The sequence below is a fragment of the Moschus berezovskii genome, chromosome X (assembly GCF_049115385.1).
Source record: "Moschus berezovskii isolate FMDL1 chromosome X, NW_MosBer_1.0, whole genome shotgun sequence".
Taxonomy (NCBI): domain Eukaryota; kingdom Metazoa; phylum Chordata; class Mammalia; order Artiodactyla; family Moschidae; genus Moschus; species Moschus berezovskii.
Window position 1 is genome coordinate 99,643,001 of NC_142488.1, and position 20,763 is coordinate 99,663,763.

General features: G+C 38.4%; 1 protein-coding gene across 1 annotated transcript; it reads left to right on the plus strand.

The window, feature by feature from the left end:
• Positions 1–11,493: 11,493 nt before the first annotated feature.
• On the plus strand, positions 11,494–18,043 carry NXT2 (nuclear transport factor 2 like export factor 2). Its single transcript, XM_055393693.2, has 5 exons — positions 11,494–11,704; positions 11,827–11,911; positions 12,951–13,037; positions 14,814–14,958; positions 15,835–18,043. The coding sequence occupies exons 2-5, from the start codon at positions 11,897–11,899 to the stop codon at positions 16,014–16,016; spliced, it is 429 nt and encodes a 142-aa protein (XP_055249668.1). The 5' UTR covers positions 11,494–11,704; positions 11,827–11,896; the 3' UTR covers positions 16,017–18,043.
• The last annotated feature ends 2,720 nt before the right edge of the window (positions 18,044–20,763 follow it).

Below are 20,763 nucleotides of genomic sequence, written 5' to 3' on the forward strand. Positions count from 1 at the left end.
AGTTCTAATGAGGTGGATTTGATTGAGTGTACAGGAGACAGGGACCAAGACCATCCCCATGGAAAAGAAATGCAAAAGAGCGAAATGGCTGTCTGAGGAGGCCTTACAAATAGCTGTGAAAAGAAGAGAGGCGAAAAGCAAAGGAGAAAAGGAAAGATATAAGCATCTGAATGCAGAGTTCCAAAGAATAGCAAGGAGAGATAAGAAAGACTTCCTCAGTGATCAATGCAAAGAAATAGAGGAAAACAGCAGAATAGGAAAAACAAGAGAGTTCTTCAAGAAAATTAGAGATTCCAAGGGAACATTTCATGCAAAGATGGGCTCGATAAAGGACAGAAATGGTATGGACCTAACAGAAGCAGAAGATATTAAGAAGAGGTGGCAGGAATACACAGAAGAACTGTACAAAAAAGATCTTCACGACCAAGATAGTCACGATAACGTGATCACTGACCTAGAGCCAGACATCTTGGAATGTGAAGTCAAGTGGGCCTTAGAAAGCATCACTACGAACAAAGCTAGTGGAGGTGATGGAATTCCAGTTGAGCTATTTCAAGTCTTGAAAGATGATGCTGTGAAAGTGCTGCACTCAATATGCCAGCAGATTTGGAAAACTCAGCAGTGGCCACAGGACTGGAAGAGGTCAGTCTTCATTCCAATCCCAAAGAAAGGCAATGCCAATGAATGCTCAAACTACCGCACAATTGCACTCATCTCACACGCTAGTAAAGTCATGCTCAAAATTCTCCAAGCCAGGCTTCAGCAGTATGTAAACCGTGAACTCCCAGATGTTCAAGCAGGTTTTAGAAAAGGCAGAGGCACCAGAGATCAAATTGCCAACATCCGCTGGATCATGGAGAAAGCAAGAGAGTTCCAGAAAAACATCTATTTCTGCTTTATTGACTATGCCAAAGCCTTTGACTGTGTCGATCACAATAAACTGTGGAACATTCTGAAAGAGATGGGAATCCCAGACCACCTGACCTGCCTCTTGAGAAACCTGTATGCAGGTCAGGAAGCAACTGTTAGAACTGTACATGGAACAACAGACTGGTTCCAAATAGGAAAAGGTGTACGTCAAGGTTGTATATTGTCACCTTGCTTATTTAACTTATATGCAGAGTACATCATGAGGAACGCTGGGCTGGAAGAAGCACAAGCTGGAATCAAGATTGCCGGGAGAAATATCAATAACCTCAGATATGCAGATGACACTACCCTTATGGCAGAAAGTGAAGAGGAACTCAAAAGCCTCTTGATGAAAGTGAAAGAGGAGAGTGAAAAGGTTGGCTTGAAGCTCAACATTCAGAAAACAAAGATCATGGCATCTGGTTCCATCACTTCATGGGAAATAGATGGAAAAACAGTGGAAACAGTGTCAGACTTTGTTTTTTTGGGCTCCAAAATCACTGCAGATGCTGATTGCAGCCATGAAATTAAAAGACGCTTGCTCCTTGGAAGGAAAGTTATGACCAACCTTGATAGTATATTAAAAAGCAGAGACATTACTTTGCCAACCAAGGTCCGTCTAGTCAAGGCAATGGTTTTTCCCGTGGTCATGTATGGATGTGAGAGTTGGACTGTGAAGAAGGCTGACCGCCGAAGAATCGATGCTTTTGAACTGTGGTGTTGGAGAAGACTCTTGAGAGTCCCTTATACTGCAAGGAGATCCAACCAGTCCATTCTAGAGGAGATCAATCCTGGATGTTCATTGGAGGGACTGATGCTAAAGCTGAAATTGCAATACTTTGGCTACCTCATGCGACGAGTTGACTCACTGGAAAAGACTCTGATGCTGGGAAAGGTTGGGGGCGGGAGGAGAAGGGGACGACGGAGAATGAGATGGCTGGATGGCATCACCGACTCTGTGGACATGAGTTTGAGTGAACTCCGGGAGTTGGTGATGGACAGGGAGGCCTGGCGTGCTGTGATTCATGGGGTCGCGGAGAGTCGGACATGACTGAGCGACTGAACTGAACTGAACTGAATGAGGTGGATGAACCTACAGACTATTATACAGAGTGAAGTAAGTCAAAAATAGAAAGATAAATATTGTATACTAATGCATATATACAGAATCTAAAAAAATGGTACTGAAGAATTTATTTGCAGGGCAGCAGTGGAGAAGCAGAAATAGAGGACAGACTTATGGACATGGGGAGAGGGGAGGGGAGGGTAGATGTATGGAGAGAGTAACATGGAAACTTACATTTCCATATGTAAAACAGATAGCCAACAGGAATTTGCTGTATGTCTCAGGAAACTCAAACAGGGGCTCTGTATCAACCTATAGGGGTGGGATAGGGAGGGAGGTTCAAAAGGGAGGGGATATATGTATACCCATGGCTGATTCATGTTGATATTTGACAGGGAACAACAACAAAATCCTGTAAAGCAATTATCCTTCAATTAAAAAATAAATTAAAAAAAATAAAATGTGCATAGTTGTATTTATTTCAAAACACAGAGAGGACTTCATTCAAGACTTGCAGACACAAATTAGTAACAGTATTCAATGATACATAAGCATGGCATTTTGCTGGAAACAGAGATTCACTCCATCTAGTATTGCTTAGTGCTTTTAAAATAATGTTATATTAGATTTTTACACTGAAACTTGTTGGGGTCCTTTAATGGACCAGAACCTGGTGGTCCAGAGTCTACAATAAGAAAGTGAAAGAGAGAAAGAGGCTGATATTCCCTGGTTTACGCAGAGAACCAATAAAGCCCTTGACACAGGGCTTGCATTGCTCACGAAGACACAGGGCGCCCTCTCGAAGAGGTGAAGGCACAGGGCGCCTTCTTGAGGGGGTCTTAGAAGCCGGGCAGGAGAGTGAGCATGACAGGCTTCTACGCTCCAGAGAATTAGCCAAGGAGAGAGAGGGAGAAAGAAAGACACGGAGACCCAAGTTCTGATGGAGCAAAGGTGCTTTAATGATCTTTCTGTGAGTATATATAGGCTGTTGTACAAGAAATTTCTTTTGACAATGATAAAGATCAGAAAACCAAATGTACAGCAACTGTTATCAAGGGAACAAGGGATTAATAATGGTCACAAGTTCAGGAGACAATCCATATCTGAAGAAAGAGGATCGAGACTAAGCAGTTTTGTCGTAAAGAGAATGTTTACTGAAGGAGATTTAAGCTTGTCTTACATAATGACCTCAGTCCTGGCAGTTTGCTGTTCCACTTGATCAGGAACAAAGGACTTATGAGAAATAGTACATAGGAATCCTCGTGTTAAACACTCCCTGACAAAACTTGAAACCAAATGAAACTTTCTTGATGCAGAGTTTGTTTCTAGAAGTTTGGGTTTTTCTATAAACTCCAAATCCATATGTGGTTCATAGAAAATGCTGGTAAGACTCAATCAACTTTTAGAAAACCTGGATAAAATTTCAAGCAATTAGGAACAAGAGAATAAATGTGCTTTGTTCACTTTAGGCCAAATTTTGTGGCTTTTTAATTTTGTATTGAACAATTAGGCTGTAAGTTCCATCCATTCACAGGGAAATCACAACTTCCTAATGGAAAGACCTGGAGAAAACAACTTTTACTTTGGAAAAATACAAAAATTGTTCATGTGTGGGCTCTGAAACAAAACATCATGGTTGAAAAGAGGCTGCCTGAAAGGAATTTAAAGAAATTGTGTAATACAGTATGTTACCACTGGTTGTCAGGCTCACTACTGAAATGAATTCCCAGAAGCTATAAGAGTTGTCAACACACATAATCTTGAGCAAAGAAATGTTAACATAAGTCATATATTAATAGACAAAATTCAACAAGTTGCTTTTAAAATAAACAGCATGTTTTGAAAAACAAAAAAACGTAATACAGGATAAAATAGGGTAATAAAAATATTTTAATAATATAAAAGCAAGAAAGGAAAACTAAAAAATAGATTGGCCAAGTAAAAAACAAGTAGCATGATGGTAGCTATAAGCCCAACCATATTCCATAATTATTTTAAGTATAATGGATTAAACACTTCAATTAAAATAAAAAGATTATCAGATTGTTTTTTCTTTTATAGAAAACAATGCAAACATATGCTGCTTAAAAGAGACTTAGATTAAATAATAAGTACAGAAAAATTAAAAGTAAAAAAGGTGGGAATATATACAATGAGAACACAAAAAGAGAAATCCAAAGTAGTTGTATTTAATGAGGCCAGCAGAACACTAATACCAAAGCCTAATAAGGAAAAAACAAGAAAGGAAGAATGCAAGTCAGTATCTGTCATGAAGATAGATTCAAAAATTCTAAACAAATTTTAAGAAAATAAATCTAGCAATTTATTAAATGAATCCTGCATGACAAATGAGGTTTATCTCAATAACGAATATTGGTTAAATATTTAAAAGTCAACCAATTCAATTATTATATTAGCTGAATAAAGGAGAAGGCTGCCAATACTTGCAGAACAGGTATTTGATAAAATTCAACACCTGTATATAATTTTAAGGAATAAAAAACATACACAACAAACGAGGAATGGAAAGAAACTTCTCTAAATCAAGGACTTTTTTAAAGCCAGAATACAATTTAATAATGAAATACTGAACTCTTTCCCCTCAAATCAGTTTTCTTCTCCACTCTCCCTTTTGTTATCTCCCTTTTGAAGCTGTTATAAACAGTGAACTATTGCTAAAATGCAAGAACTTGGATACTCTCATACTAATGCTGAGTGAAAGAAGCCAGTATTAAAGAGTACATGCTATATAAATCCATTTGTATGAAAAAAGTGATCTATAATCATCAAAGTCATTATACTGGTTTCCTTTGGGGATCACTGACTGAGAGTGGATAAAATGGAGCTTTCTGGGCACTGAAAATATTACTTTGATGTAGTTAGTGATTAGCTATATGGCTGTATACTTTTGTAATAATCCATGATGTAGTACACAAACTTTGTGAACATTACTGTAGAAACATAATACATTATTTTTAAAAGACAGACTATCAAGCCCAGAAAAATCAAACTATATGAAATCTACAAAGGACACTCCTCAACATAGCAACTCAAAAGGTTGAAAAGAAAATGATAAGAAAATGTGTCAGGAAAATAATAACAAAAATTTTTGTTGATCTGTGTTAATTTCAGGAAAACATATACTTAACGGTAAAAAGAACAGAGAAAAATTGAGTGACTACATTAAGCCCTTAGCATCTTTTTTCCTTTCCTTTTTTTGAAGGGTGGGAACAACTTTTTGTTTTATTTCTGTTGAATACATGGAAGCAGAAAAGAAGTTGGAAATAGATGGGAAACAGAAGGTAAGAAAAAGTACAGATGTTTATTATGAAGATGACTTCTAAAATAGAGCCAAGTAAGATAAGAAAATTTGCAGATCTTAGTTTCTCATCCTGCTAATTAACAGTATGTCCCTGTCTGAACCTTATATTATGATGTCTTGACAACGATAATTCACATTTTTCTAAGAAATTTTTAGACTGGTTGAGTCAGAATGTTAGTCGGATTTCCCGAAACCTGAGCGCTCAGCCAATACAAAAGCCTTATTGTACATTTTGCTTCTGAAAATAATTACTTGAAGGAAAAGAAGTTTGCAGCAGATTTGAAAGAACTGTTCTCTCCTGAAGATAAGGCTTGTGAATACCCCATAGAGGAGGCAGTTGAAAAGTAATGAGGTGAAAATGGATTATTCTCTCATTTTTATCATGGTAGGAAGAAAATGTTCCCTTTATAAGAAATTAGGTCACATTCTCACTTCTTTCAGAATATATTCAGAATGAGGCTAAAGGAGGATGAAATTTCATTTGGACATTCACTTTTAACTACCTACTACTTCATGTAAGGTTTTTACTCAATACCAGTGGTATGAGTGTGTTAAGGTATGAAAAACACATACAGTTAGCCACAGGGACTTTAAATCTAATAAAGAATATAAATACATAATAACAAAAGGCAGACTACAATAATGCCTTTTAAAAGATTACACAAGGACTATGCAGGCAGGGTTTCTGGAATGGCAGTGTGAGGACCTCTGTAAGTCCACCTTTCAATAAAAGCAATAAAAACACTAGCAAAATTGTCAAAATTAACTTTTTCAGAACTCTAGAAATTAAGCAAACACTTGCAAATTCTAAGGAGTACTTACTTATTCAAGAGGAACTGCTAAACACTGATAAACACATCAGGGTTTGTAGTGTTATAATTTGACCTACTCACCTATTCCCATTCCCCTCTCTACATCTCCACAGTAGTGAAATGACAATCTGCAGAATGAGAAAAAATAACTTACCAATTGTATATATGATCAGGGACTTGTTTCTAGAATATATGAAGAATATTTAAAACAATGATAAAAAGGCAGATAATTTAATTTTTAAAATAGACAAAGGATCTGAATGTACAGATTTGAAAGAAGATTGTTCTTGTTTTCCAGTTGCTAAGTCGTGTCTGACTTTTGCGGCCCCATGCACTGCAGCAAACCAGGCTCCTCTGCCTTCCACTAGAGAAGACCTAAAAATGACCAATAAGCTCATGAAAAGATGCTCAACATCATTAGGTATCAGGGAGATGCAAATCAAAGCCTCAGTGAGATACTACTTTGAACTCACTAGGATGGCTATAATTAAAAAGATAGACAGTACAACCACCTGAAAAGAATGAAACTAGAATATTTTCTACCACCACACAGAAAAATAAACTCAAAATGGATTAAAGATCTAAATGTAAGACAAGAAACTATAAAACTCTTAGAGGAAAACATAGAACACTCTCTGACATAAATCACAGCAAGATACTCTACGACTCACCTCCCAGAGTAATGGAAATAAAAACAAAAATAAACAAGTGGGACCTAATTAAAAGTTTTTTCACAACTAAGGAAACTATAAGCAGGGTGAAAAGGCAGCCTTCAGAATGGGAGAAAATAATAGCAGACAAAGCAACTGACAAAGAATTCATCTCCAAAATATACAAGCAGCTCATGCAGCTCAATTCCAGAAAAATAAATGACCCAATCAAAAAATGGGCCAAAGAACTAAACAGACATTTCTCCAAAGAAGACATGCAGATGGATAACATGTGAAAAGATGCTCAACATCACTCATTATCAGAGAAATGCAAATCAAAACCATAATGAGGTACCATCTCATGCCAGTCAGAACAGCTGCCATTCAAGTCTACAAACAATAATGTTGGAGAGGGTGCAGAGAAAAGGGAACCCTCTTACACTGTTGGTGGGAATGCAAACTAGTACAGTCACTATGGAGATTCCTTTAAAAATGGAAATAGAACTGCCATACAACCCAGCAATCCCACTGCTGGGCATACACACCAAGGAAACCAGAATTGAAAGAGGCACATATACCCCAAAGTTCACTGCAACGTTGTTTACAATAGCTAGGACTTGGAAGCAACCTAGATGTCCAACAGCAGGCAAATGGATAAGGAAGTTGTGGTACATATACACAATGGAATATTACTCAGCTATAAAAAAGAATGCATTCGAGTCAGTTCTAATGAGGTGGATGAAACTGGAACCTATTATACAGAGTGAAGTAAGTAAGTCACAAAGAGAAACACCAATACAGTATATTAATGCATATAATAGGGAATCTAGAAAGACAGTAACAACAACCCTATATGCAAGACAGCAAGAGACACAGATGTAAAGAACAGACTTTTGAACTCTGTGGGAGAAGGCAAGGGTGGGATGATTTGAGAGAATAGCACTGAAACATGTATATTATCATATGTAAAACAGATGACCAATGCAAGTTCAATGCATGAAGCAGGGCACTCAAAGCTGGTGCTCTGGGACAACCCAGAGGGATGGGGTGAAGAGGGAGGTGGGAGGGGGGTTCAGGATGGGGGGACACATGGACACCCATGGCTGATTCATGTTGATGTATAGCAAAATCCACCACAATATTGTAAAGTAATTAGCCTCCAAATAAATTAATAAAAAAAAAATTTAGGGTAGAAAATAACAAGTGTTGTGAGGATGTGGAAAATAGGAATCCTCATGCATTGCTGGTGGGATTGTAAAATGATTCAGGCACTGTTGAAAACAATCCAGCAGTTCCATAAAATGTTAAAGATATGTTTAAAAACAAAACAGGACCAAAATGGAATGGTTTATGCTAAGCCTCAATGTCACCAAACCAAGGCTTAATTACAGTTTGGGCTCTCCCCAAAATAAAACAGTAAACCAATCGAGAATCATCTGATCACTACTAGCTAGGCAATCTGCCCAATAGGCTCCTGGTGGTGGTTTAGTTGCTGTCACATCTGACTCTTGAGACCCCATGGACTGCAGCCTACCAGGCTCCTCTGGCCATGGGCTTCTCCAGGCAAGAATACTGGAGTTGGTTGCTGTGCCCTCCTCCAGGTGATCTTCCCAACCCTGGGATTGAACCCATGTCTCCTGCGGCTCCGGCATTGCAACTGGTTTCTTTACCACTGAGCCACCTGGGAAGCCCATAAATTATAATATGACCCAGAAATTCCATTCCCAGATATCTACCCAAGAGAATTGAAAGCATGTCCACAAAAACTTGTACACAAACTTTTATGGAAGAATTATTCATAATATCCTAAAATGGAAACCATCCAAACGCCCATCAATGGATTAATGAATAAACAAAATGTTATATTCATACAGTTGGAATATTATTCTACAATTAAAAGGAAAAGAGTACTGATACATGCCACAACATGGATGAACTTTGATAACATTATGCTGAAACACAAAGAAACATATATTGTATGATTCCATTTATATGAAATCTGCAGAATGGCAAATCTATGTAAGTAAAAAGTGCATGCTGGTGCCAGGAGCTGGGGTGAAAGAGGAATGGGAAATGACTGCTAATGGGAAAGGAATTTCTTTTCAGGACATTCAAAAAGTTCTAAAATTTCATGATGATGCTTTCACAACTCTGTGAATATACTAAAATCCACCGAATTCTACACCTTAAATGGGTTATATGAATTGTATCTCAAAGAAGTTGTTTTTCAAAAGGAAAATGTGAACAGGCCAAATGTGCCTGGCTAACTTAGTGGGTAGAGCAAGAGACTTAATGAATGCTGGTCACCAGTTAGAGACCTGAGAAGAGACTGACTGCTCAGATCACTTCCCTGATTGACCTAGACTAGTCCTTCTCGAATCAAGACCAAGGGGAAGGTTCAGATAGGAATGGTGATATGTCCAAAGAGCTTTGGTTCCATTATGTCTACACTTGACCAAGAGAAATGGCTGAACTGAATAGCCATAAGCAGCCCTACAACACAGTTTATTGCTCCTACAGTCTGCTATTCCAGGCCCCTTAACCATCTCCTGAATTGTACTGATGCCTCTCAACACACCAAAATTTATCTAATCAGTCCCAACTTCATACAAATAGGTGGCTGGCTGCATAACCTCCTCTGTCATGGGTAGGAAAATATTTCTGAATCAGGGACTGTATGCCAGACGATCACCTATAAAGCAGTAAACATGAGTCATTTTTGGTAAACAGTAGTTAACTTTGCCAGTTTTGGTAAATAATAGGAGAGAAGTCTGCAAAGGAAAATTGAGGCTAGACTAAGATAGGTCTTTAAAAACTATTAGAATTTTGGAAAAAATGAGAATAGAGCAATCAAAGTTTGTGTCAAGGAAAGAGAAAGAAAGGCGGAACGGGGTGAGAGGGAGGAAGAATGAGCAGAATTGGGCAAGTTACTTGGAACTCCTCTGTAATCCACTGTTTCATTTATTGTCCATTATTCCCAATTATATTGTGAGCTTCATGAGGGTATGCTGCTGCTGCTGCATCGCTTCAGTCGTGTCCGACTCTGTGCGACCCCATAGACGGCAGCCCACCAGGCTCCCCCGTCTCTGGGATTCTCCAGGCAAGAACACTGGAGTGGGTTGCCATTTCCTTCTCCAAGGCATGAAAGGAAAAGTGAAAGTGAAGTCGCTCAGTTGCGTCAGACTCTTAGCGACCCCACGGACTGCAGCCCACCAGGCTCCTCCATCCATGGGATTTTCCAGGCAAGAGTACTGGAGTGGGTTGCCAGTGCCTTCTCCATCATGAGGGTATAGATCATGTCTATTTTGCTCATCAGGCTTCCCTGGTGGCTCAGAGGTTAAAGAGTCTGCCTCCAATGCGGGAGACCCGGGTTCGATCCCTGGGTCGGGAAGATCCCCTGGAGAAGGAAACGGTAACCCACCCCAGTATTCTTGCCTGGAGAATCCCATGGACGGAGAAGCCTGGTAGGCTACAGTCCACGGGGTCGCAAAGAGTCGGACATGACTGAGCGACTGAACGGAACGGAACGGAATTTTGCTCATCACTATATATCCAGAACCTTGTACAATGCCTGTCCCATAGTATGCATTCAATAAATATTTGTTAAATGAACGAATGAATTACAATGATGGGGGAGGGGAAAGACACCAAAAAAAATTAAATAGAAACATTCCAAGAATTCAAGCACGGATAACAGAAAGCATACAGATTATAAGTGCAGAAGAAAAAATGCATTCAAATTTTGGACTCACCAAGTCTGAGAAGCCTGTAGTGCACACCTGTGTTCATATTTAGTGAAATTCAATAAATAGAATTGCAGAGACGAGTTGGAGGGTGGTGCCCGACACGTGTTATTGAAATTCGTTAGCATACAAATAACAATTCAGACCACGTAGGAGGAGAGAGGTGTTAAACAGAAGACACGCCGGAAGTGACGTCAATAAGAGGGGCGCAGAAGTCGTAGGGTACACGGAGAACTCGTGCAGAGGTCATAGGGTACGGGGAGGAGTCGTTGCTTCAGTTAGAGCTAGACCGAAGGGAGGAGAGACAGGAAAAAAGTAGATTGAAATATGAGAAAATTCAGAAGCGAATGGTCTCAGGGAGACAGAGAAGGCTACCAAAGAAGACATGATGTTTCTGAGGAGCCACACACCAGCTGTTCGTGGTAAGTCTATCAAAATATTTGACTGACTTGACTGCCCAGAAACCGTTGGGGATTTTGAGTGGTTTTGAAGTATGTTGGGGAGTGGAGTCCGGTTGCAGTGGTTAAGTAGTTAAACTACTTAAACTTGAATTAAAATTAGTTTTGTGACCCTAAGCTTGTTATTTAATCACTCTATGTGTTAAATGTATAACAGAGATAATTACCTCATATGTGTTAAAATACTTAGAAAACTATCTTGCTCACAGCCACCGCCCGGTAAAATTTTAGCTGTTTTTAGAGAGTACGTTGTGGAAAGTGGTGAAATCCTTCATTTGAGGTCTGCAAGACCTTTCATAATAGAAGAACTAAATTAACATTTTCCAAATCAAAGTAGTGAATAATTTTAGGAGTATTACTGAGACACGGGTAAATTCAGTTAAGATTGAGTCTTTGAGAAGGTTCCAGAACCTTACGCCATTTTCTACCAGTATTGTTGCACGCTTTTCCCCAGGCTCCACCCATTTTTCCTACTTGCTTATAGATCTGGTAGGTTTCCTCTCATCAGCTAGCCCTTTCCCCACCCCCTGGAGCAAAGAAGCCCGCACATTGGACGCTTTAAATAGGTCTTTTTTTTGCTGTCCTTGGACGTGTTGGAGACATGGATACTTTTGTTAAGATTATCCAGTTACAAAAGCGGAGTGATTTTTTTTTTCCCCAAAGTTAATAAATAGCAAACAAGTGAGTACATAAGGCAGACGGGACGGGACGGGACGGTCGGAACTGAAGAGAACTGTACTTAAGGTTGGTACATCGGGGTGATTTTAACATCGGACCGAGTTACTTCCGGGAGAGAATGGGCGGGCGGAGAATTCTGTGTGTTTGGCGGGTTTCGCTGTCTTGCTAAGTATTTGATTATCCCACAGGCGAGGGAACCAGGGACGAGAGCACGTAGTGACGCCGCCACTGCAGGAAAAGGACAGTTCGGACTCCCCGATGGCCGCGGCTGTGGTGAGTGCCCCAGCCGCCGCAGGGTGCCGGGCGCGGGCGGCTGAGGGGAGGGGCTCTGGGGCGGGCTGGTTGCTAGTCACGTGGTCAAGCGGCGAATCAGGGTTTGGCCCGCCAGGCGCCGGGGGCGGGGCCCGCTCGCTGAAGACCCTCACTATTCCCCGACCGCCGACCCCCGACCCCCGATTCCCCCCCACCTCCCAGGGCTGTGCAGTTGCTTTCCGATGCAGGAAAGGACCCTAAGACAGGAACCAGAGAGAGTTGGGAATGTTGGGGTCTGTTGCTTATGGCTTGTAATCCTTTCACTATTTAAATAACTTTCAATTACCTGAGAGTGAAATGAAGTTAATTCTTAATTCAAATGATAGTTTGGTCTGGTAAATGGCTGGGGAAGAAAGTAATTTTCTCGCAGAAGAAAACCACAACAGCATTTCTTTTCTTCCGTTTTAAAATCCTTTACATTGCTCGCTTTGGCAGCACGTATGCTAAAATCCTTTACAAACTCCTGTAAATTTTTACATAATCTGAGAACGTTTTCTGATTTTTCAAATTAGTTCATAGAACATACTCAGTTTTTTTCTCATTCAACAACTTTTGAATAACTTATCAATAACTTAGCAGCTTGAAATGGAAACTCAACAATTTGATAACTTATTCAATGTCAATTCGCGCCTGCCCGCACCGCCCCCCCGCCTTTTTTTTTTTTTTTTACGGTTCAGATTTTATTAAGGTAAATATTTACTAAAATACTGGAAGCCTAAAACACCAGTTGCCATGCAAAGATTATAAATTTATGTTTAAAGTAAGAAAAAACTGAAATTCACTAATGAATGGTTAGTATGTGCTAACCATAATGTACTTAAAAATAGTGAAAGTTGGAAACTTAGGCCCTAACCTTAAAAATGTCCAAATTTATATGGAAGAATGTAGACTGTGTGTGGAGTTATAAAATGATTGAAATAAACCATCAGCTTTTGTTGGTGATATGTTTGTGAGGGGTTGGAAGGGTGGTAATTACATTTTAATGAAATTTTTCTTGTAGGAATTTAAAACTTATGTAGATCAGGCGTGCAGAGCTGCTGAGGAATTTGTCAATATTTATTATGAGACAATGGACAAAAGAAGACGGGTGAGTGTTACAGACTACTGCTGCTGCTGCTATTCTTTATCAAATACCAGTTCTTTTTATTTCTTTTTTTGAGCCAGCCATTCATCCGAATTGCATAAGTGACAGCTATGTTCTCTAAAAGCACATTGCTTAGGAAAGGGTTGGTATGGCATTATGGATGTGTGAACTCTGGAATCATACCCCAGCTTTGTGTTTGCCAAGCTCTGTGACCTTGGACAAGTTGCTAACCTCTCTCAACCCTGTTTTATTTTTAGGGTGGTAAATGGGAATTAAATACTGCACTTAACATGGGACCCAGCGTATATTTACTTAAATTCGTTACATTTTCTTAATCACATCATTTAACCAATAGGGTTAAAATAGTATTAGTGCTAGTGAATGGGTCTGTCATTACAGAGAATGTTCCTTGATTTGCCCCTTTAATTTCATATATTAATTGATAATTTTGTGTTAAAGCTCACAGCTGTATTTGGTACTCACAAATAGAATCTGCCTGGCTTGGATACTTTTAGTCTTCCACAGAGAAAGTTCGCACTTCATCATCTTTTTTCATTGCAATGTGTTCCTGAGCCGTATCTTTCAAGGATTTCTGTATGTCACCTAGAATCTTCACTAGGTCTCTTATCAGTATAACACTATGTTGTAGAGAACTCTGTCTATGCTGCATAAGTTAATATCTCTAAAAGCTATTTTGTTAAGGCAGAAGATTAAAAAGAAGTTCTTGATACTGATGTTTGTTGATGTGGGACCTGGCACAGGATGTAATAGTGGACATTTGTTGGGCCTTGGTGCCTTCAAGGACAAAGTAGCAAAAAAAGAAAGCAACATAGTTGGTTTCCAGAGTCCAGATATGTGTGGGCCCTTTAAGTTAAAATTTAGAGCTAAGCAAATAATGTCCCCTGTGACACACTAAATTCCTGTGACTGACTCTAGAGACTAAAGAGTTAACTGTTGAATTCTGCCTTATTTGAGTTTTAACTTACTTGACTTATCAAAGACTCTGGTTTAGCAAGTACTGCTGATTGTTTTGGACTGAATATGCTATTTCCATGGCGATAAAAGGAACTAATTCTTCTTAACACATACAACATTAAATGGTTCAAACATTAAAGGGCTCACGTGTATATAAACACTAGGATTGAAAGGTACAGGTAGGGCCTGACAGACAACTTTGTTCACAGAATTAGAAAAAGGAGGAAGATTCAAACTGGTTCCAGGCTGCAAGAGCTTTGAAACCTGTGATCATTTAATTCATTTTAATTACAGAAAGCAAAACTTTAAAAAAAAACTCTCTCTATCCATTTGATACAAAGGTTTCTCAGTGTGGCTAAAGTGAAATATGAAAAAAAGTAGCTAGCTGCCTAGTATATTAAAAGGGCTGCCGTGGTAGCTCAGCTGGTAAAGAATCCGCCTGCAATGTGGGAGACCTGGGTTTGGATCCCCTGGAGGAGGGCATGGCAACCCACTCCAGTATTCTTGCTTAGAGATTCCCAGGGACTGAGAAACCTGGAGGGTTACAGTCCATGAGGTCACAAAGAGTTGGATATGACTGAGCGGCTAACCCAGCATAGCACAGGATAATACCTATTTAAGGGCAACTTTATAAGGCAGATACCTTGTTCACATTGTCCTCTGTGGGAGGGGGCAAGGGAAGGAGAAGTGGAGGAAGACCTATAAAAATGTTTAGACACTCGCTATAACCTTTCAGTCCATTTCTACAAGATAATTTGCCCCAAAGCAAAAATCTTTCCCCTTTTTTTCTTTCTTTCTTTTTAGGCACTAACCAGGCTGTATCTGGACAAGGCCACTTTAATATGGAATGGAAATGTTGTTACAGGGCTGGAAGCCCTAGCCAATTTTTTTGACATGTTGCCTTCTAGTGAATTCCAGGTCAATATGTTAGATTGCCAGCCAGTTCATGGTAAGATCTTGGTCATTTGAGGTACTTGTTTTCCTGTAGTGGGCACTGAACTTTAACACCAAAAGCAGCTAGCAACTTTCAGTGGTAGCCGTAGTTACTTTTTTGAGTAAGTTAAATATGAAAAATTCAGCTGTCAAATCAGACTTTTGATCTTCATTTAGATGCCTCTGATTCCAGAGAGCCAGTGGTAGGTTTTGGTGGATTGAGTGATTGTGAGGCTTATTCAAAGTCATGTGGCAAATTGAGCATTATTATGATTTCTGTTGATGGAGAGGAGCAACTATCTGTTTTCCCTAAATAAATAGTTGCCTTCTGTACCTTGAAATGTCTCAAGAGAAAAAAATATACCATATCTCTGATTAATGTGTTTTATTATCTTACAACCTATTAAAATTTCACAGCAATTTATTCTGTTATGTGAAAGGGTAGCTTTTGTCAAAGCAGATTTTGATTCCAGGCAGATTGATGTAGTTTATAAGATTAACCTCTAGGTGGGGTCCTAAGCATCTTAAGCAGTAGTTTCCTGAGTGATTTTTTGCCTTTATAGTTCTTGAAAAGAATGACAACTTAAGAAACAAAATTTGACCAAGTTCTGTTAAAAAAAAAAAAAACAAGGAGATACTAACACAGGAACCAAAAAGCTAGATATTGAAAGTTTAGAGTACCCAAAATCTTTCTGGACTGAAAATAATGTTAGTATCTTTGAAATGGTTATTGAGTTTTCTGGCTCTGGGTGTGCATGCTCAAGATTATGCTTAAAATAAAGACAGTTTATGAAACTTTTTTTTAGTGTTTAAGTTATAGGCAATGTGTTTAAGCCTGAAAATCTGCTTATGTAAAGAATCCAACCTCTTCTTTTTTCTTGTGTGGGTGCAGAGCAAGCTACTCAGGCCCAGACCACAGTTCTTGTTGTGACCAGCGGAACTGTGAAGTTTGATGGCAACAAGCAACACTACTTCAACCAGAACTTCCTGCTGACTGCGCAGACTACTGCTAACAATACCGTGTGGAAGATTGCAAGTGATTGCTTCCGTTTTCAAGATTGGGCTACTATTTAAAGGGGGTAGAAGTCCATTCTTTTTTGGTCCATTAGTTCCAGCAATAGAAATTTATGTGAGTTATTAATTCATTTCATTATGGAAGCGTTAAAAACTAGTATGTGCTGAAACTAAATTTCTTTAATATTTTTTTTATTCCTAGCAGCACCTTTTCTAGCAGCTGCCAATTTGAATCATTGCCCTTAAGAGCTTTAATGCTAGTTTTCTACATGCCTTATACATGTTTCACTAACGACATTCTTACAGTAACATTATATCCATGATCGCTGTATTAGCATACTCACTGTGAGCCCAGCATATCGCAAAAATGAAATCTTTTTATAGTACTATCTATGGGATATCAGCACAATGTAACTTTCTGGGAGGAAGTGGAGTGTTTATTGTTGTTGTTATTAGGTTAATTTAGGTTAATTTTGTAGTATAAAATGTACCTTTTTCATTTAACACTGGTAATGCAGTTTATATATAAGGCTTTTTCAAAGCAATTCAATGAACACATTACTAGTTTAGGTTTACGTAACTACTCTGACATACTAGAATCACATGTAGAGATGTTCAGTAGTCTTTTTATATTAAGTAATTTTTTTCATGTTGGCATGTTTTCTTATGAAGTGAATTAATCTACTTGAGAGATGTAAAATGTTCTCAGTTGATACCTGAGTGTTGGATATACCCAGTGGCTTAAAAGCAAGACTTATTTAAAACCTTTTTCTTGGCAGCTCCAGGTCTGTAACTTTAGATAGTAAATGGTAGTAGGACTAATAGCTTTAGTGGGAGAATGAGGAGTGAAAAATGTATAGATCCGAGGTTGGCCACAAGTAAGGAAGGATGGCCAAGTGGTACGCTTTGGGTATTTGTTTTCTACCTCCTAAAAATGTAGTCTAATTTTAGGATTTAAGTCATTAAGGTATTAAGTATCTTTACCAAAAGGTCATGACTGTCACTTTTGTTCTAAGAATTATTTTTCAATGTTTTTCTAGTTCACCTCATACTTATCACCAGTATATGTTTCAATTTATTTAAGAACTTGTCGGGGGAAAATGTCACCAATAAGCCTGACCCTGCAGCAGGGTCTGACAGAAAAGTTGGAAACAAAGCCATGGCTCTCTCTTTAGAACCCTTAACTAAGTCTTCCGTGTGAACTTCAGACCAAAAGTCTGCTACATACTACCCACCCCCAAAGTGAGTGATTTGTTCCCTGTGTTTACACTGTCAACTGCATGATCTTTTCATTACTTAAAGCTAAAATTATTTAGTCTCATGATGGTGTTCTTCCATACGGCATTGAGCCAATAGATCTGTTATAAAACATGTTCCTGTTATGTAGCTCACATTTTCTTTTTGGAAAAGATAGAGAACAGCAGATCTTCAAAGCCTATAAACTTCAGAAAAACCAGTTGATTCATTCTGTGTCTCAGCATCTAAAGAGAAAGAAATCTTTGTTTTTTTGGTTAAACTTTAAACATTTTTCCATTCTTGAATTCATCGTTCTCATGTTTTTACACTACATGTGCCAGCATTGTATCCACATTCCAACTCAGTGTTTCTTGTTACTTAATTTGAGATCAATGGTTCATTTACTCTTGTCACAAACTACACATCACATTTCTGATATATTAATAAAATAGAACTAAGTAGGAGAAAGGGATGGAACAGAAATTTAGACCACACCTTCTTGTAATACTGACTAAAGCTTACACATATTCTACTCAAACTGAGTTTATTCTAATTTTGGATTGACATTTTAAAACCACAGCTTTAGTAGCAACAATCAGATTGCCCAAATATTGCCTTTTCCCTAAAGGAGAACAGTCTCAAGTAAAAGTGGCATATAACTAGCAATAACTGAGTTGACTGGTTGTATATATACTGTTCGTTAATTGAATGTTTTAAGACTGTGTATGAATTGCTGTTTCCAAACTCTGTATAACTTTTAAATGGCTGGAACTACTCTTATATGGACTAGACTGTATTTTTGACATGTGCATATTTTTGTAACTTACAAAAATAAATAAAATTTGCCTTTGACAAGTTTTCTCAAGCTTGGTTTAAGGTCTTTTGATTTTTTTTAAGGCTCCAGAACAGTTAGTTGTTTCTTCTTACATTATAAGGTTTAAAAAAGAATTTTAAGTTAGGATATTGAAAACAGTGATTGACAACTAGGACCTTGTCTTTTCTCTAGCTTACCTTGTTCTTCCCTCTTTTCCTACCAAATACATTCCTGAGATCACCTGTTTGAAGTATCAGTGAAGTTTCTAGTGAAATTCTAAGTTTGAAAAACTAGCCAAATATTAAAAATAAACTAGCCAAAATTCAGTAGGCAGTGAAACCAAAAGACAGTTCATTTTCAGGGGAAATAAATGGTCCCATTAACTTTAATTCTATATTAAAAATATGTCAACAGACACTTGAGGAGTGAGAAGAGGCAACAGCCTTGGAAATCAACCCCGGTATTTCATCTTTTCAAAGAGGCACGTATTTTTGACAATTTAATACCCCTGAAATTGATGTATTATAAATTCCTGCTAAAGCATACTTTAATCAGCCTTTTTTTCCTTTCTCAGTAGTACATAAAATACTGTCTTAAAATCAATGGTGTCTGAGATTGATGAAATACAGTAATGAATCTTGCTAGATAAAAATGGTTAGGAATCTACTTAGGTGTAAATTTGTAGGCTTTAGTGAAAGTAAAAGACTGTAAGCTTAAAAGGTTAATGACTCATGACTCAAACTCTATCACCAAGTTATTTGCTTTTCGTATCTACCTCATAAGGCTGAAAGAGCCACAGACCTTATTTAAGCATGTAAGTGCCTTGGTGAACAGGAATCAGCATCTTCCTAGTTTCTGGAAATTTCCTAGTAATGTGTTTGTTGTTTAAGTGGTATCCAACTCTTGCAACTCCATGGACTGTAGCCCACCAGGCTCCTCTGTCCATGGAATTTCCAGGCAAGAATACTGGAGTAGGTTGCCATTTCCCTCTCCAGGGGATCTTCCCAACCCAGGGATCGAACCCCCATCTCCTGCATTTGCAGGTGGATTCTTTATCACTGAGCCACCAGGGAAGCACGTTAATAACATACAGTGTGTCTAAAAAGATAACTCTCGATGAGGTTAAAGATAAATGCAGTGTTTGGGAAAGGAGCAAGAAATCAAAGTCAAGAAGGCATTTTATTCTGAAATGTTACTGGATTGACTTGCCTGAGATTACTGATGAAGGAAATTTGATAGCAGGGGACTTCAGTTGCTGATTTTTGTTATAATTTAATTATTTAATATTAATTTATTGGTTTAATATATGATAGAATAAGCATAGATGTGCTTTAACATAACCTTATGTATTTAGGGAGAGCTGATAGGGCATATTTAGCTTTTTTATTTAACAATTGTCTAATAAAAATACTCCATCAAAACAGTTGCTACCAAACTCTGCTGTATTCTATTAGATATTTGCCCTTCTTTGTCAAATGCATCTTTCTATACAAAAGATTTCTTGGTGACTTATCAGTGGTCTATATACATCAATTTTGCTTCCCAGAGAAGCCCTAAAAAGTAGAGAACTGTAGAATATTGTTGAAATAATGTGTCAGATGGAGTGTTAGACTACAGACTCCATCTGAGGTTGAAGTATATGCACTGTCTAGATCAGCGGTTTTCAAAGTTTTGCTCTAACCCACAGAGGTGTAAAATGTCACAAGCCAGTATACAAATACATCTACATATAACAAACTACTAATAAAAATAACGTGTCTAAAATAAAACACTCATGTTTTATTTTGTGATGTGCTTCTAGTATTTTCTACTTAATTTTATTAATTTTTGAAGTGCCGATCATAGCCTACTTAATTGATTTTTACAACTTCCTGTTAGATTGTACCAGCAGTTTGGAAAACATGAAAATAGAGGAAGCATAATATTTTCGCCATCACTTTCTAGTGGCGGGTGGGGAGGAGGATTGGCTTTTAAAAAGCAGTGTTGTGTCGGTGGTGTCACCTGGGGCTTAGAAAAAATCAAAAACTTCCTCTCAGGCATGTCATATTTGTGGAGGACAAGGAAGGGGCAGGCCTGTTTTCCTCCCATTCCTTATGTTGCACCTGAAGTTCAAAGCTAAGAAAACAACTGGTTAGGCTAGTCTTTAGGCAGAATCTGGGAATAGGATGTATGGCAATGAAATAAAGATGAAACAGAGGAGGCTGCCCTATTTCAGATGTCCAAGCAGTGACTAAGAAGGCATTCCAGCAGAACCATTTTTGAACATGATTTGATACCAAATAAACTGTATTTCAGCCTATTTTAAGTCAATTTCATGTGTTTTTCTCTTTCCCTCCCTTCTTGGACACCCCAAATATCTGCATTCAACCCTCCTGGTTGGGAATTCCCTGGCAGCCTAGTGATTAGGACTCAGCATTTTCACTTCAAAGGCATGGGTTTGATCCCTGGTTGGGGAACTAAGATCCTGCAAGCCACACAGTGCATTAGGAGGAAAAAAAACATAGTTTAACAAAGGCTATGGTGGGCTCTAAGGTGTAAATCTTAGCAGGACTTGTCCAGCTCCACAAAAAGCCTAAGATTTGATTGATACAGATAGAGACGACTTTTTTTTTTAACTATGAAAGGAGATTGAGGGCCTTTAAGAAAAGCAAGGATAGCAATTCGCAAATGTATTTTTGACAGGTCTTTCTATAAAGGGGAAAAAAATGGGCCTGAACATTATTGATTCCAGTTCTCTTACTCAACAGCAGGATATCA

Coding starts and splice junctions, on each gene's coding strand:
- NXT2 (XM_055393693.2), top strand. Junction 13,038..14,813: donor CAATGGACAAAAGAAGACGG/GTGAGTGTTACA, acceptor CTTTCTTTTTAG/GCACTAACCAGGCTGTATCT. Junction 14,959..15,834: donor AGATTGCCAGCCAGTTCATG/GTAAGATCTTGG, acceptor GTGTGGGTGCAG/AGCAAGCTACTCAGGCCCAG.